Genomic DNA, 16,280 nt, shown 5'->3' on the forward strand with positions numbered 1-16,280 from the left:
CCCTGTGTTAAAGGGAGCAGCCTATTTACCCATTCCCAATATAGGCATCAACATCAGTGTCAAAGCTACAGGATGTGGTTAGCAGAAAAATGACACAAAAGACAAAAACTGTGTATTTAACAGTATTTAATGCTTCTTTAAAGGTGCCTTTTAAAAATCAGTGATTTACACCACTGTTGGAACTGTTTCGAACAGTGTAGAGCACAAAGAACACTCCTCAAGGTTGCCATTAAAAATGAAAGCTTAAGGGTGCTTTTTGCAGCGCCTCGCTACCTGAAAAGGTTTCTCGGCGAATAACAGTAGCATTTACGAGAACGTACGGCGCTCCGGAGGCTCATAAACACGAGCCAGAAAATAATTGGACACACCTTGGATCGTTTCAGCTGCCACCGAGCTGGCTGCATTATGAAGGATGACCCCGGCCCGCCTTGTTGTATTCTTTCAGCTACCTTGCAGTCCCCCGCTCCAGGATATAGTCGGGTGAATTTCCGTGTTATTTATCCGTATGGGATCTCGCCGCACATGCTGAAGGAACTGCACACAGTGCAAGGCTGCGAGACAATATTCAGAGGCCGTAAAGCCATTCGGTTTCGCGTAACGGGCCTATAATGGCGCCAAACATAATATTTTACGATTTAATTATTCCGTCGCTGGCTCAGACCTCCAATGACTACGACGCGGTCGCTTGCCCTCCCAACGGTCGCTTAAACAGAAACCAGCCCGTCCGCCGAGGATTTCGTTCCGGTTCTGCAAATTCCTGCGACGTGAGCGCTTTCCAGAGAGGTGTTTGTGTTTTTGACGGTCCTTAGAGGTTAGCAGGGGTGTCAAACTCATTTTGGCTCAAACGGGTAAAATCAAGATGTGTACAAAAACAAATAGTCTCAATTATATGTCGATATTTGCCCTGCACACCTCCTGTTCCAAAATATTCGCTAATTGAGGGCGTCAAATGTTAATATATCGTTAAAAAGTTAAAAAAAAAAAAACAGGAACATGATTGACAACAAAAACTCAAAAATAAGAAGTCATAACGTCATGTGAAATACATTGGCGATATGTGCTAACAGCTGAGCTGTAAATAAAAGTATTTTTGAAATACTTTTTGGAACATAAACCCCACAATAAACTGTATGGTGAACTATGACTGTAGAAAGGACCAAAAAAAAAAAAATCCTGTTTTTTTCCTAGATGTGAGGGAGGACAAAAGCGTGGTTGTAGAGTAACAAGAAGTGGTAATTTGCCACTCCTGGCCACCATTTAGCTCCGCCCCCGTCTCCAATTGGCTGGCAAGATTCAGTGAAAAATATCCATAATTTATTTCGGGCAGGCCAAAATTTTGAGCGTTACGCTTGAGGCGCTGACACTTGTCCAGAAAACCCGACCTACCTAGCATAGATGTAAAATTATTGATAAGAAAAATAGTGTGCGCAGTAGAAAATATCATGTATGTTATTTGTTTATGGAGTATTTTCCACAAGGATGGTGGCCACATGTAATGCTAATCAAACTAGCTTAGTCAAAAAGCTAGCTGAGAACTTCCATGCTACAAAACAAGAAAGTTTTGAAAGTTTTAGCATAAAATTCCCTGTAGGGGTTCCACCTGGATCTGTATTAGCTCCACACATAACTGTGTTCACTTGAGTCTCCAATTTGCTGTTGGTCTCTAGAGGTTGTTTGTGTTCATTTTCATCGTAAGAGTTTTCAGTATGAACTATTTATTTGAAACGTGAGATGATGAATGGTACGCTTCTGGTTCTGGCTTGATAAAACACAAACTGGATTGAGTTTTGAGTAAGAAAACGTCAAACGATACTCCATCCTTTTAGCTCACTTAATTGCCTTCGCACCTAATCTCCAGTGGAAGAGAAATCTCACACGGGTTGATTACAACCATGAACGAAAGCCAAGTTTGTCCCTCACCGGTGGCAAATCGGTACAAATTATTCACTAATCATGCAACGGGAATGAAACCGTGTACTTGGCAGCAGGCGATCCCTAATAATCAAGTCAATGTTTTTTTGTTTGGACCTCTCAAGTTCCAGTTTGTCTGGCTCTTTGAACACACAACTACAACAATCTGCTCCACCATCTGCGGCGGCATGTGGAAAGCGTTCGTTTGGAGAGTCCAGCGGGAAAAAAAAATGTTTGCCTCTGAGGTTTTTATGCTTACTTTGAGACCGTCGACTTTGATTTCGACAAGCTGGGTAAATGCGGATGAGAGATTTTGAGGAGGGGTGTTGCTGCGAGGGAGGTCCGGAGGGAAGGACAACACGAAGACGCTTGTGGAAAATTGGTGGAAAGGCAGAAGTGAAACCTTCCAGACGTGAGTAAACTTGCTCAGAGTAATGAGTCACCGTTTCCTCGTGTGGGGTATACCGCAAAAATTGGAGGCGGAGGGATCAAAGTGCATTGACAGTTTCCTGTCGGTGACTTTGGGGATTCGGGCAGCTCCCGTCTCTGGAGGTAAAAACATGGCTGCTGCTTTACTCTTGATGAAAGATATAAGTATGTTTTTTCTGCAGTACACAGGTGTCTTAATAGCGTGGCTGACATGATCAAAGAATTATAGCATTGTTTGTGTAGGGCAGTGGTATTCAAATTGGGGGCCAGTGTTATGGCGCTGGGCGGGACTTTTAGCGAAAGTGTTCCCATATTTATCGTGTTACGTTCCCAAAAATACGCGCAGAATTCAAAATCTGAGTAGGTGAAATTGAACATTTTGTTGTGTATTTTTTCCTTTTTTACCTGTATTTTCCAGAACATAAGGCGCGACGAAAGGCCTTTCGTTTTCTGAAAAATCTAGCGCTGAGTCCGAAAATCTGTAAAAATGTTATCGTACCACTTTGTTAAGCCCTGCGCTTGACTGAGTGTTGGACCATTTCCTGTTGAGACAGGGACGTAGGGAAAGGAACGCATGCAATACGTACGCTAGCAGCACCAAACCAGAGAACATTTCGTAATATGTGCAGTATGTACCCTGGCAGTGACAAACCAGAGAACATGACGTATTACGTACAGTTGTTGTACAAACGATGAGAGAGATAAAACCATTGAGAGAACATTACGTACGTTACTGTAGGTTTTATCATCGATCGTATGTTTGAGTGTGCGGCTTTTAAAACAGTACATGGGCTATGTATGAAAATACTCTATAATAGAGACCGCACTGGATAATATGGTGAAAAATGTTGTTTCTTTTGTTAAAAAAATGCATAGAATCGAAATATTTGGTCCTTTTTTGTCTGGTCTGACTTTAAAAGGAGGGAAAAAATGTTAAGGAAAATAGTGAGGTAAACCTGCAATAGATATGGTCATAAAAGAAAACATCTCATCTTGGGCTCCAAATTGTAGTTTGACTTTTAAATGTCAAAATGTTTTTTCAATTCTGCCAGGTTATGTTAAAGATATGAGCAAAACTGTGTGAAAAGAGCAAGCAATCTTTTTGAAATGGTCTAAAAATCCCTTCGAGGAAATCTGGTTTTGTTCTTAGAAACGCCTTCCAGACTACAGGTGAATCCTTTGTTTTCAGGCGCCACCTAGCGGATAATATTCAGTAATTTTTTTATGTTGACTTAGGCAGCGCTTCATACGTGTGTCTGGAGAACGTCTCCTGCTCAACTTTGTCATGTGGTTCCAAAGAAAACATATTTAAAGAGACATCTTGATGTTTGTGCGCCTATCACGAGCAAGCGATGAAGGAAGCCATGGAAGAACCGTTGAGGTTTCAAGGTTAATTGCCCCACTTCTACTCCTCCTCAATTCCCATCAGTCGGCCTTCTGTCATGAACAGGAGACGAGCGGAGGGCTGCTATCGGAGGCCTACCTGGCACGCCGTCTCCTTTCTGCCTTTTTCCTCCTCCCTAAATCCTGGAATACATAAACATCCTCTCAGCCACATGGAGACGGGCCTGGGCTGTGTGCGGCCTGGATTAGAGGGAGGTAGGGGGGGGGGCTTTGGTCCCCATGGAGAGCAGGGTAAACATGGAACTCCCAGCAATTGATGGATGGACCACCCTAATAAACGTCTATCACTTCAATTTCAAGAGCTTGTTTGATAAGTTCCCTACCACTGTAGTTCTCTATTTCTGAGTCCCACCTATAATATATATATATATATATATATATATATATATATATATATATATATATATATATATATATGTGTGTGCATCTCTCTCTCTCTCTTTTCATCTCTCTCTCTCTTTTCATCTTCCAGTTGGAGTTTCAACTCAGCCAACTCAGTCAAAATATGTCTGTGTTTGAAAAGAATGCTTATCATTTTTCGTAGCATTTTGAAAACGTTAAGACTGCCGTTGTTTTTCGACTCATAAATTAGTAAATCCGACTGTCAAGTCACCAGCCATAAACGTCACGGCATGTCGGTGAAAATGTTTTCCGCCAACGTGACTTTTCTCATAACGTCACTTTTGTTTTTTAATTCTTATGAAAGAAAAAAAAAAAACAATCATCATCATCATCATCATCCCAAACAGCACGAGCCGATGATGGTTCTGTCATGTGAAATGATGTCACAGATAAACCGAGTTGAGCTCCTTAGCGGTACGTTAGCATCCAAAAGACTCCATTTGTAACCGTTACAGATGACATCAGGCTGACAAATTGTGGACCAAAAGGCTTGTCGTTCTCCCAGATGACACCAGATGAGAACATTGCGACACGCAACTAATGATTTTGCCGTTAGCGTCTTGGCCCGGCGTCATGTTTAGTGTTTTCCATGGAAACGAGCAGCTTTTATTTTGATGTGGCTCTCAAGCGACCGCGCGGACTAATGGGGTCGGGCGTTTGGCTAGGACAAAAGGAGATAAAGTGCTATTTGGTGTTAATGCTCAGGGTGGTGTGTTGGTCTTCTTGACTTGCCTTCTATAAAATATTGGCAGGGATGTTTTTACACATTCAAAGTACAGAAATTTAACTCCCGGTCATTTTTATTTATATGTGTTTTTCCACTTTACACCCCTGTGCAGTATTTTGTCCTTACATCAAATGAATTTCTCATCTAAGGGAACGCATTGAAAGAAAACACCAAGGAGCTGAAATTTCACCCACGCGGTTCAACATGGCAGGACCACTTTGTTATATCACTACAAGGAGTGTGCAATCCCTTCGCTAAAATACTATGAGAATGATGTGGAAAAAAAATAACCCAAAATGATCAAAATACTGCACAAGGGTAAAGTACTTAAGTAACTCATTACTTTAGGTACTACATGACTTAAGTAATCAATTATTTTAGTCCTTTACTAGCTAATGAACTACTTTAGTAGCTAATGAGCTACTAAAGGTTTAGTTGCATAACGGTAAAGTATTGCTAAAGTATTGATCATTTTAGTGCATCAAGTACCAAAAGTAATTGAATACTTTGGCACCTAATTACCTAAACTGATTACTTTTGTAATTAATTATCTAAAGTATTGATCACTTTAGTGCATCGAGTACCAAAAGTAATTAAATACTTTGGCAGGTGATTGCCTAAAGTAAACAATCCTTTGAAATTTTAAAATACATCAAAAATTGATTAGGTAAGAAATTGCGAAAGCAATTGATTACATTTGTACCTATTCCCAAGTGGGCCGGACCAATAAAATTGTGTTATAAAGTTATATAACTTTTAAAACAACAACTTCATATGTATTATTCTATTTTTAATACAGTCCAAAATAAAACAAATACAATATCACTATTAATCATAAAATATTAACATTACCATTAATCGTTAAACATTAAGTTTTTTATTTTTTAAAAAAATTTGCTCATTGTTATACTTCACAAAATCATCTCACGGGCCGAATTCAACTTATTTGCTGGCCAGAACCGGCCCAGGGACCGTATGTTTGACAACACTGACCTGAAGTAATTTACTAGAGTTCTTTAGACCATTCTTTAGCCAAACACATGAAAAAAAAATCATTTCAAAGAAGTACCTGGGAATGAATGTAAAAACAAACAAAAAAAAAGTTAAAAGTTGATTATTGTGATTCTGAAAATTTTGAGCAGCGATTGTGGCGACTAAAAATGTGACTGGCTAATATAGGCTTCGAAAACATGCTCTATGGGTTTGTTTTAATTTTTCACACTGCATTATACGTGATGGTTTTAATTAATTTTATTGTTGCATTGCTCTTCCTACAATGTCTTTAGGACTTCATCCATCTTTGGACATGTTAGTGACGTCACGGAAAAGGTGTCTTAACCTCATTGCGCCAATCGACGCAAACGTGCAAATGGAAAGACAAGCCTGCCACGCTTCAACCTATCGTCTATCATCGCTCCTCTGTGTTCTATTTGATAGGTGTTGATGCGCTGGAGGGTTGCAAAAATTTGCTCGGGGGCGGGGTAAGAGAGTAAAGCTAACTACATGTTGAGCTACTGCCCTCTGGTGGATAAACATAGTTAGTGCAAGTGTTTCCTCCCCCAAAATGTGTGTCAAATGAAAGAGATAAAAAGGCAAAAGTCGTAGTTTCATGACGGTAAGTTTTTGCATTACAACTAAAAGAATAAAAAAAAGTAGGAAGTTAAATAAAAATTAATTTTATTCCTTTAAAATAAATGCATGTTGTTTTTTTTTTTTACAGTCAAAAATAACCCCCCTCAAAAAGAGAAACCGGGACATGCACTGTTGCTCCTGACACGAGAATGGCAAACAAAAAACAAGAACAAAAAAGAAGAAGAAAACGCCTTCATATTTCATAAAACACTTTCGGACGACAACAAAAAGCTGCAAAAGTAGTGTTTGAGTAAAAGTATTATATTTAGGCTATTTTCCTCTTCACGTAATGAGTGACCGTCACCACGCGCGCATACACAAAACAAAACATATTTACCCTCTCAGAGCAGACAGAAAATGACTGTACAATTCTATAAAAGCTGTGTTTTTACATTAGTTACAAAACAAATAATAATACTTCATTTCGCTTGCATAATTGACTGTGGGCCTTTGCTGGTGTGTTCTCATACAATTTATAAATCAGACAAAAAAATAATACTATGTGGCGTGAGAGACACGTAGAGGTAATATGAGGATTACTTAGACGTCCGTTTTTGTGAGAACATTTGTATTAATAATAATAAAATAAAAAAGCGGATGATATTAGATAATAATTTCGCTTGCTATTCAAAGCGGCCAAGCCGGGCCCCCTCACGTGATGCTTCATGCAAAGTTGACGCTGTCCTTTGGAGTAACACCGGCGCAAATTCAATGCGACCGTGTCCAAGTGCTTAGAGAAAAATGGCGGGTTTTAGGACCATGTGGGGGGGGACGAGGCTAGGGAAATCCATTTGAGCCTTTATTCTGTCTCCTACTAGTACACTAAATAATTGTCCATGGACTAGTATCCTCTTTGTCCTCACTGGCACTATTGGAATGACAAGAGGTTAGAATGAGCGTGTCTAACTAGTGTTTTTTTTTTCTTTTCTTTTTTAAATACTTTAATTCTGGACAGGTCGTGTGGTAAAACAGAGCACTAGTTAACAACTGTGTGATGCTAGTGCCGCTAGTGTCTCCTTATTCCAAATTAAATGATCTTACTAGTGAGCTGTTTTACAACCCAGTAGCCTCAAACACCCTACTGGTAACACCGAAGTACCAACTAGTAGTTCTGCCAGGCTAGTAACCAAGCTGTCTTAGTAATGTGCCTTTTGTCATTCCACTAGTGCGCAGAATTATCTTACTCGTGAGGACCAATAATCGGACGTTAACTAGTAGCCACTAGGACAATACCACTAGCACCAAAGTGCCAACTAGTAGTTTCTAGTAGCTACTAGTGCACCCTCGTCGTGCGCCTTGTATTATTTTTTTTTTACTTACAAGTGATGTCAAAAAGCACATTAGTAATACTAGTAGGAAATTAAATAACTGCTCAAAATGCTTGTGTCATACACTAGTAACCTCCTGGATCCTACTCATAGCACCAAATTGGTAGCTTTGCCTCACTAGTAATAAGTAGTTGTCTCGTGCAGAAACTTACTAGTGGAACAGAGTTGTTCTGCTAGTGAAATGGCTTAATATCTCTGGATATTGAATAAATATTATACTGTATACTATTCATTTGGTATCCATCCTAAGGTCTGTGTGCTAGTATCCTCGTTGTCTTTGACAACGACATAGTACTGAGTGAGGCAAAACTGCACACTAGTAGTGCCGCTTAAGTCAACTAGTTAGCATGTAGCTAACGCTTTACTAGCTGGAACCAAGAGCGTGGCAGTCCATGGAGCCAGAGCGAGGTCAGACCCACCCGCTGGTAAGTTTGTAGAACATGTCGTCGTCCAGGGTTTCGTTCTGGTCCTTGGCCCGCGTGGACAGGAAAATGTAGCCCCCGATAAACTCGTGGACCACTTTACAGTCCACCTCGGCGCAGATGAACGACAGGCTGGGCTCGTCCGCAAATTCCACAGTCACCTGCAGAGGGTGCCAAAAAAAAATGACCAGCTGATAAACAAATGAAGCTATATGCTATTCACGTTAGCACCTGTGTCACAAAGTCAATGAACATCCAGAGCCTTGACACCCAAACTCTGTCTTGTAACAATAAGTTTTTAAGACAGGTTTAATGACAAATTTTGTTTTACAAGCCTAAAACAAAACTCTAATCCAGGTTTGAAAGACTCACCTGTACCACTTACCCAATCTTCAATCCTTAAATCGGGCTTGAAACCCTTCTTTCAAAATGCAACCCTGACCAGGAAACCCTATTTTGAAACCTTAGTCAATGCTTGACATCATAACACTCAGAGCCCTACTAACTTGAAATGTTGACCCAGCCTCAAACCTAATTTGAAGTCCTACTATAAAACTTAAAATCTCCCTTCCTACCCTGATGCTTACCTGATAGCCTACTTTGAAACCCTTACTATATCTTGAAAACATAACAATCAGAACCCTACTTTGAAGCACCAACTTGAAATCTTGACCTAGCCTTCAAATACAAATTTTGAACTTTAACTTGAAACCTTAACCCAAGCTCCATTCTTAAATATGAAAGCCTTGTGTCGGTTTGAAACCCTACTTTCAAAACCGACCCCTGATCTGAAAACCTATTTTGAAACCCTAACCCTAGCTTGAACTTCAAACACTCAGAAACCCGGTGTACGCTGAAGCACTAACAAGAAATTCCAACCACTTTGAAACCCTAACCTCATTTACAGTATATCTTGAAATCATAATCAGAACCCCACTCTAAAACTGACTTGAACCTTAACACAATCTTGAAACCCAACATACTATCAAGGCCTAAATTGAAATTCTGATTTATGTTTCGAACCCAATTTGAAAATATCACTGGCCTTGAGACCCAAATCCTGCCTTGAAACCCTACCAAGGCTCCAAACCCCAAATAGACTCCAAATCATCCCTTGAACCCCAAATGTACGTATAATTTGAAATCCTAGCCTTGCTTTGAATCCTAAATTTGAAACGTGACAGACATTAAACGCTAATTAGAAACCTTAACCCAATCTTGACACTCTTAATCTGACCTGTCAATCTACTTTGAAAGCCCGTCCATGTCTCCAAACCGATCCACTGACGCTACGTTCTCCCTCGACTGGTCAATCGTGGTCAACAGGTTGAGCAAAGAAAAAAAAAAAAAAAAAAGACTTCTTACCATCTTGATCTCCCAGTTGACATTCCATTGCTTCATGTTGCTAAAGCGCCAAGTCTTGATGGCGTCCCCGGTGCCGGCGTCCATCCGGATCAGCCGGTTGTAGGTGATGCCGATCAACTCGTCGCGCTTCCCGCCCTGGAACCTGATGGCAGCCGCGTGTCAACAAACTCTCGCTAGCCAATACACTAATTTCCCTTTTCCAGTGATTTGGGACTGCATGTATTGAACGAATAATTCCAATCCATTTTACTTATATGTTCAAGTAGAGAAGCGTACGAAATATTCCGGGGCTAATCGTACTTGGCTAGGAAGTGAGTGATTCCAAATTCGGGCAGCGACTGCCACGCTTGGATGAAGCGCATCTTGGCCTCGATCAGACTCATCTGGGCCACGTTCTGGTGGGCTTCAAGGATGCGGGCCGAGATCTGAAAAATAAACAAGCGCGCGTCTATTAAATCCTCTAATTGGTTGATCACCAAGATCCACACAGAATGAAAACCAGACTGGACAGAGAAGTTGAAGTCCAAAGGACTCAAGGAAAAACCAACCCGGTGCAACACCGCATGCATGGAGTCCACATCCTTGGAAACACAATGTGTTTGTGCACCACACGCTTCTGTAGAAGCACACCCTGACTTTGAAACTGTAACCCTTACAAACCAGAGTTTGAAACCCTTACCCAGGCTAGAAACCTTATTTTTAGATCGAGCTTTAGTTTAAAACTGGAACCCAGGCTTGAGGCCCTATTTCAAAATTCTACACTTACCTTGAAACCTCAAGTTTAAAACCCTAACCCATGCTTGATTCCCTACTTTGAAACCATAAACTTGGCTCATTCAAATTGGTTTGAAACCCTATTTCCAAACAGTGTTTTGCCCCCCCCCTTCCAAAAAAAGGAGTTTAACCCTTTAATGCCCACCATATCCATTAGGAACATTTAAAATTTTAAACATATGCTTAGAAGTGAGCTTGAACTCATTAAACTTTCTTTTATACTAAAACTGGAGGGGTTGGGAGCTGAAATTTCACCCAGAGAGTAACGGCATGACAAACGTCAAAATGGCACAACACCTAAGATTTGCTTATAACATATTTCTGGTCAGTTTTTCTACGTGTTTGTAATTTTTTATTTTATTTTTTTTTGAAGTTTATTATGGACCACTGAATATAGGCTGGAAACTTGTTGAAGCGTTAATTTTTGAGGTTATTATTCAGATTATTAAACACATTTTTAAACATTTATTGTTGTTTTTAATGTTCCTAATGACCATGAAACCAAAGATTTTTTCAATGACAATTTCTTATTTCAGCCAAAGCAGGATAGTTTTAATGCCTGGGTTACAATTTTGAATTATGATTTAAAGCATGTACATCACAGAAAAACTATTTTCTGTCATACAAGATTTGAGGGATGTGCCCTGTCAGTGTTGTGCCAACATCCTGCTTTCACTGGGTTTTGTGCAAAAGGCACCTATGTCCGTTCTGTTTTTATGCAGGGTCTCCGTGTGAAAGAGTCTTCTTTATCTTTTCTGCTTTTGAGCTGAAGCTAATTCAAGAAAAAGACACTTCCTGTCTCGAGATGCTTGGAGCCGGTACGGCGTGGAAAGTTGAACTCCAGATGCTGATGAGCTTTACATTCCTCGGGCATTAAGCGGTCAGATAAAAGCTCAAAGGATGCGGCTGGACGACAACTGTGTGTGGAACTAATCAATGAAGCAGATGATCTCGTGCATTAAATATGTGGCCGGTGGCGTGTTAAACGGGTTAGACGCTACATCTAGCTCACTGACCGCTATTTGACACAAAGATGCGGTTACATGAGGAGGCTACTACCTACAAGTGGTCAGGTTATCAAAACATGCACCCAGTGGACACTCAGGAGGAACTTACCAAATCCCTGATTAAGCCTTGCTGGAAGGGGAAAGACAGAAGGGAAGGGAAACGGAGAGGAAAGAATCAAACCGAATGAACGCAGAAGGATGAGAAGGTAGGAAAGAAAAGATCATGTGTGGCCTTTCAGACAGTTGTCTGCTTATTCTGCACTTTCAGACAGTTGTCTGCTTATTCTGCATGTACTCATTCAACCCCAAAGACGTAATTTTACAAAGTTTTTCAAAAGTCTTTCAAATCCAGGATCTCTGTATGAGAGTCCTCTGTTTGAAGCGCAAAAAGCTCATTATTTTTTTTTAGAGATGGCCTAAAAATGTCTGGTACTATATGAATGAAGTTCTAGTTATTAACTTTTAGGTAATCAAAAACTAAAGTAATCAAGTACTGTACTTTAGGTACTTAAGTAGGTTACTTTAGTACTTTAGAACCAAAAGTAATGGTGTCCGTTAATACTTCTATAGTACCAACAGTTGGTTTCTTTAGTCCTTCAGTACCTATAGTATTTGATTATTTTAGAACTTAACTACCTTGAGTCATCGATTATTTTGCAATAAGTACTCGCCATTTTTTAAACCCTCCTAAAGCAACAAACCATAAAACTATATATTTGGGATTGAATGAGTTAATAATAATCCCATAGCTCACATAACAATCTAACACGCAGAATAATGTTACAAGAATAAAACATCTTCACTTGACCACACTATTTAAATACAATATGAATATACAATGTTTGCGTTTTCTAACTGCAAATCCTTTTACAGCCACAAGAGGGCAACGTACACAAAGTACCAAACAGAACGCCTGCTGGCGGTTTGTTTTTCCAACCACACACACCCAGGAAGTTGATTGTTATGGTGCTGTTGTTTTCTCTTCTCAACATGTGTGTGCCTTGGATGGGGAATTTCTGCGTGTGTCCATCCACTGGGACTTTCTGCTAACAGGAAGTCCTCTTTGAAGGGGGTTAGGGGGATGGGGAGGGGGAACCAAAGCTGACATTGCTTTTCCCAGGCACTTTTCCCCGCTCACTACTCCCATTTCCGGATACTTCTATGACGCCCGCGATGTTAGTTGTGCTCTTCACTTTACAGGAGTTGTGAGTAATGGGATTTTACTGTAGTGTACATTTTTACAGAAACGAAACCAGATGGGGGCTATGAGAGCAGCTCACCCTCGTGCTCCTAACACGTTGATGGCAGTCGTGTACTCAGCTGTTGCCATGTGTGCACGCACACACAGCTGATGCTTGCTTTGAGTAAATTTTAAAGCTATCTGTACTTTATGATGCATTAGGGCTGCAAATAATGATTATTTATGTAAGCAATAAATCAGGTGCTCAATCAATGAAATAGTAAAAAATCCCTTTTTAAAAAAACAGAACATTTTCTCAAATTGACGGTGCAAAAAAAAAAAAAATCAATTACTGGTTTGGTCCATAACCTCAGAAAATTGGGAAACAATGGTGAATATTTTAGTCTAAGTAAAAGCAGATGTTTGAATAAATCTTATTTTGGGTCAAGACAGCAATCAGTCTCCTTTTATTGAGGACTACATAAATCAGAATATTTATCAGCGAGAGGCTAAAATGTTGAAGATTTGGACACTTTTAGCTCTTTAAACAATGATCAAAAATAATTATTTGTTTTTTATTGATTGATAGGTACATTCGATGTGTCCAAACTACATCCACAATTTTGCAGTTCACGACATTTGACGTGGCCCGTACTGCCATTTTAAAAACTACAATTTTAAACAGGAGAAAAAAAAAATCTAATTTGCCTTGCAGCCTTAAACTGAGTAAATGTTCGTGTGATTTAATTTTTTTCGTTTAATAAGTTAAAGAAAAAAAAAGTATAAAGTGGCCCTTAGACATTTATTTAGTTATTTTTTCTATTTCCCTGTTTGTGACCCTCAGGAAAATGTTTGGTCACTCCTGCATTAGTATAATATACTTCTAGCTCACAGTGGCTTGACTTTTTTTTTCCCCCCATCTCTGAAAATGATGGACAGGGGGCACTGGGGTCCAGTGACTCTTAAGTTTTTATAAAGGCGTCGTATCTGAAGAGAGCATTCCAGGCTAAGACAAGGCCGATGCCAGGAGGCGCCCATCTGGGACGCATCAGACGCCACTCTGTCCCGACGGACTCCCCCAGCAGAGTCATCAACACGCTCCCACTAAACATTCACACAGCCACAACGCAAACCGTCTTGGGTCTCACACACACACTGCTTACTTGAAGACACACTTGTTGGTTACCTCCTTTCTCCTCTGTCTGTCCCCGTCAAAAACACCAATTCAGCACTTAAATATTAATCGCATTTTTCTTGTTTGATTGGTTTTTTTTTTGTCTCTTTTCTCTGTCTGTTGTCCCGCAAACACCTCTCAAACAGGGATGTCCCAATCCCGATATCAAAAATCGGGCACAATCACGTCATTTTATGTTGATCGGAAGCATGGTGGAAAAGATCGGATTAGAAAGAAAATATTAATTAGGGCTGTCAAAGTAAAAGTGTTAACTAGGGAGATTCATTTAGATTTTATAAAGTAGTCTATTTACTTCCTGTGGCACGAGCTCTGCTAACTTTGACAAAGATGGACATTTACGTAGTTTCACTTTAACTCTAGCTTGGATGGCCCATTGGAAAAATAATAAATTTACTTAGTTCACTTAGTAGTACAATTTGGCGTAGAATCTCAGAGCAAAACACACTGCTCAAATTACATCCACTGGGTCTCATAAACACTGCTGGAGTGTGTTGCTGCTGGGCAAAACTAAACTGAGAAGAGACAAGTTTGAGATTTTTATTCCTTGGAGAAAAGTAAAAGAAAAATGTGACGATGAGCCAGATTTGGTAGTTTTGTTCAACAGTTGTTTTTCACAGGAAAATAATAGTAACAGTAGAATATAAAAAGATATGTGATAGAAAAAACGCTTTTAAACTAATGTAACTAACCACAATTAATTATGGAAAATTTTGTGATTAACTAGTAACAAAAACACTGGACAGCACTCATAATACTTAACACTTACTTAATTTAAAAATATATATTTCTAAATTTCAAGGGATGCAAATTTAACAATAATCATTTAATGCTAAAAGAAATAAATATCTATATGTCTTATACTACACAACATCGCAACTCAACCATAAATAGCAGAAGTAAACAAAGCCCAAGGGGGAACTTTCTGATTGTTGCATGAAGCTAGCATCATGTAACGATGATAATGACTGCAATATGAAAATATTTTATTGTAGAAAGGGGAGACTTGGCTATAGTGACTTGCAATGTATGCAATACAACTTAATGTCACCGGTGTGTTTTACTTGGTTAATACCACCAGTTGTGTTTAAAAAAAAAAAAAAACCCAGACTACATTGCTGAGTTTTGGGATTGGGAATCAGTCTCTGCAGATCCTAAAATCCAGATCCACATTCACACTGCGTCAACTCACCTGCTTATTCTTGTACTTCTTCAGGTAGCGCGGTGACACCAGGCACTCGGGGTTGATGTCCGTGGTGATGGGCTCGATAAATTGCGGGTCGGGGTTCATGTGCTGCATCTTGAGGAAGGACAGGATGTTCTGAACCTCCAGGTTGTAAGAGCTGTCAGCCATGGTCTTTCCCTTGGACGCCAAACGGCAGGCGGCCATCCAGTGGGCGTACTGCTTCTCCTGTGGATAAAAGTTCCCCAGTTTTGACGTTGAACCCGAATCCCAAGTGGTCCAAAAGGCGGCGGGCTCACCGTATCGCATCGCAGCCAGATCTCGTTCATGCCGTCCGCCACGGGGATCAGCAGCTTGATGTTGAATTTCTGACCTGATATGTTCACGTCCGGGGTCACCTCGCAACCTATAGTAGACGGCACGGTGTTCAAATGCTAGCACAATGTCATACAAACACACGTGCTTGCGTGTCCTTTATGCATATGCACCTCTGAGGTTCATTTGGTGAGCCGGCGTCCCGTGAGCCTCCTCTTTACTCTTGTAACAGGAAATTGTGATGTCTTTGAACGTGCACCAGTACTGCTTGTAGCCCTTCAGTGTCAGCTTTTTCGGTCTGGAAAACACATCGGCAGATTTCCATGTCATATCCAGATTTGATCTGAAATTTGTTCACCGTGGTTGGAGCTTACAGCGTCAAAGAGGATATGCATTATTTTTTTCTGATTTCTTGATGAGACCCCCTAATTGCCCACCAACTCAAGATCCACCATCCTGTCAGCAAAGGCACAAAGCCAAAGACTGAGTAATTATGCTTTAAAATGCGCTTAGACTTGAACTTCAAAGCCAAACAAAAAGCCTTTGGCAAACAACCCCAATGTAGATCTTAAACAGGCCTTCGTGTTCGCAGTTATTTAAGGCCACTTCCTGCTTCCTGCTTTTTGGATAAATGCGCTGTCCAACCCCCACGCTTAAATGTTTTCTGAATGAACGCGTTGTCTTGTGATATCGGCCGGCTGTGGACTTACTTGAAGACTTTGACGTAGTCTGCCAGCTCGGGAATAGACGTGATGTCACCCTGCAAGGAAGAGGGAGGGGCAAATCCAAACATCAACATTAGTTGAAGTAGTTAAAATCTGAACAATTAACAAGGTAAAACAATGATGTCATTGAGTATCGAGCTATTTTCATTTGGTTTCAACATCCGTTACGCAACAAGAAACGCAGAGGAGAGTGGAACCTCAAAAGTGGAACTGTTTTAACAATTTCCCCCTATAGGAAAACAAATGTTGATTAGTTCCAGACTCAAAATGCCATCATAAAAACT

General features: G+C 40.2%; 1 protein-coding gene across 3 annotated transcripts in view; it reads right to left on the minus strand.

The window, feature by feature from the left end:
* Positions 1 to 6,533: 6,533 nt before the first annotated feature.
* fermt2 (FERM domain containing kindlin 2) overlaps positions 6,534 to 16,280 on the minus strand; it is a 39,666-nt gene continuing 29,919 nt past the window's right edge. For 2 of the 3 annotated variants that reach the window (XM_088432723.1, XM_088432725.1), the window contains 8 exons: positions 15,982 to 16,031; positions 15,445 to 15,569; positions 15,256 to 15,362; positions 14,966 to 15,184; positions 11,511 to 11,531; positions 9,921 to 10,045; positions 9,621 to 9,762; positions 6,534 to 8,416 (listed from right to left, as the gene is read on the minus strand). In XM_088432723.1, the coding sequence (XP_088288849.1) occupies positions 8,243 to 8,416; positions 9,621 to 9,762; positions 9,921 to 10,045; positions 11,511 to 11,531; positions 14,966 to 15,184; positions 15,256 to 15,362; positions 15,445 to 15,569; positions 15,982 to 16,031 (963 nt within the window). In that variant the 3' untranslated portion in view covers positions 6,534 to 8,242. The remainder of the gene's footprint in view (positions 8,417 to 9,620; positions 9,763 to 9,920; positions 10,046 to 11,510; positions 11,532 to 14,965; positions 15,185 to 15,255; positions 15,363 to 15,444; positions 15,570 to 15,981; positions 16,032 to 16,280) is intronic. The other variant, XM_088432724.1, reaches the window with a different exon arrangement.

The sequence above is a fragment of the Hippichthys cyanospilos genome, chromosome 14 (genome assembly GCF_059441005.1).
Source record: "Hippichthys cyanospilos isolate Australia breed blue-spotted pipefish chromosome 14, RoL_Hcya_1.0, whole genome shotgun sequence".
NCBI classification, from domain to species: Eukaryota; Metazoa; Chordata; class Actinopteri; order Syngnathiformes; family Syngnathidae; genus Hippichthys; species Hippichthys cyanospilos.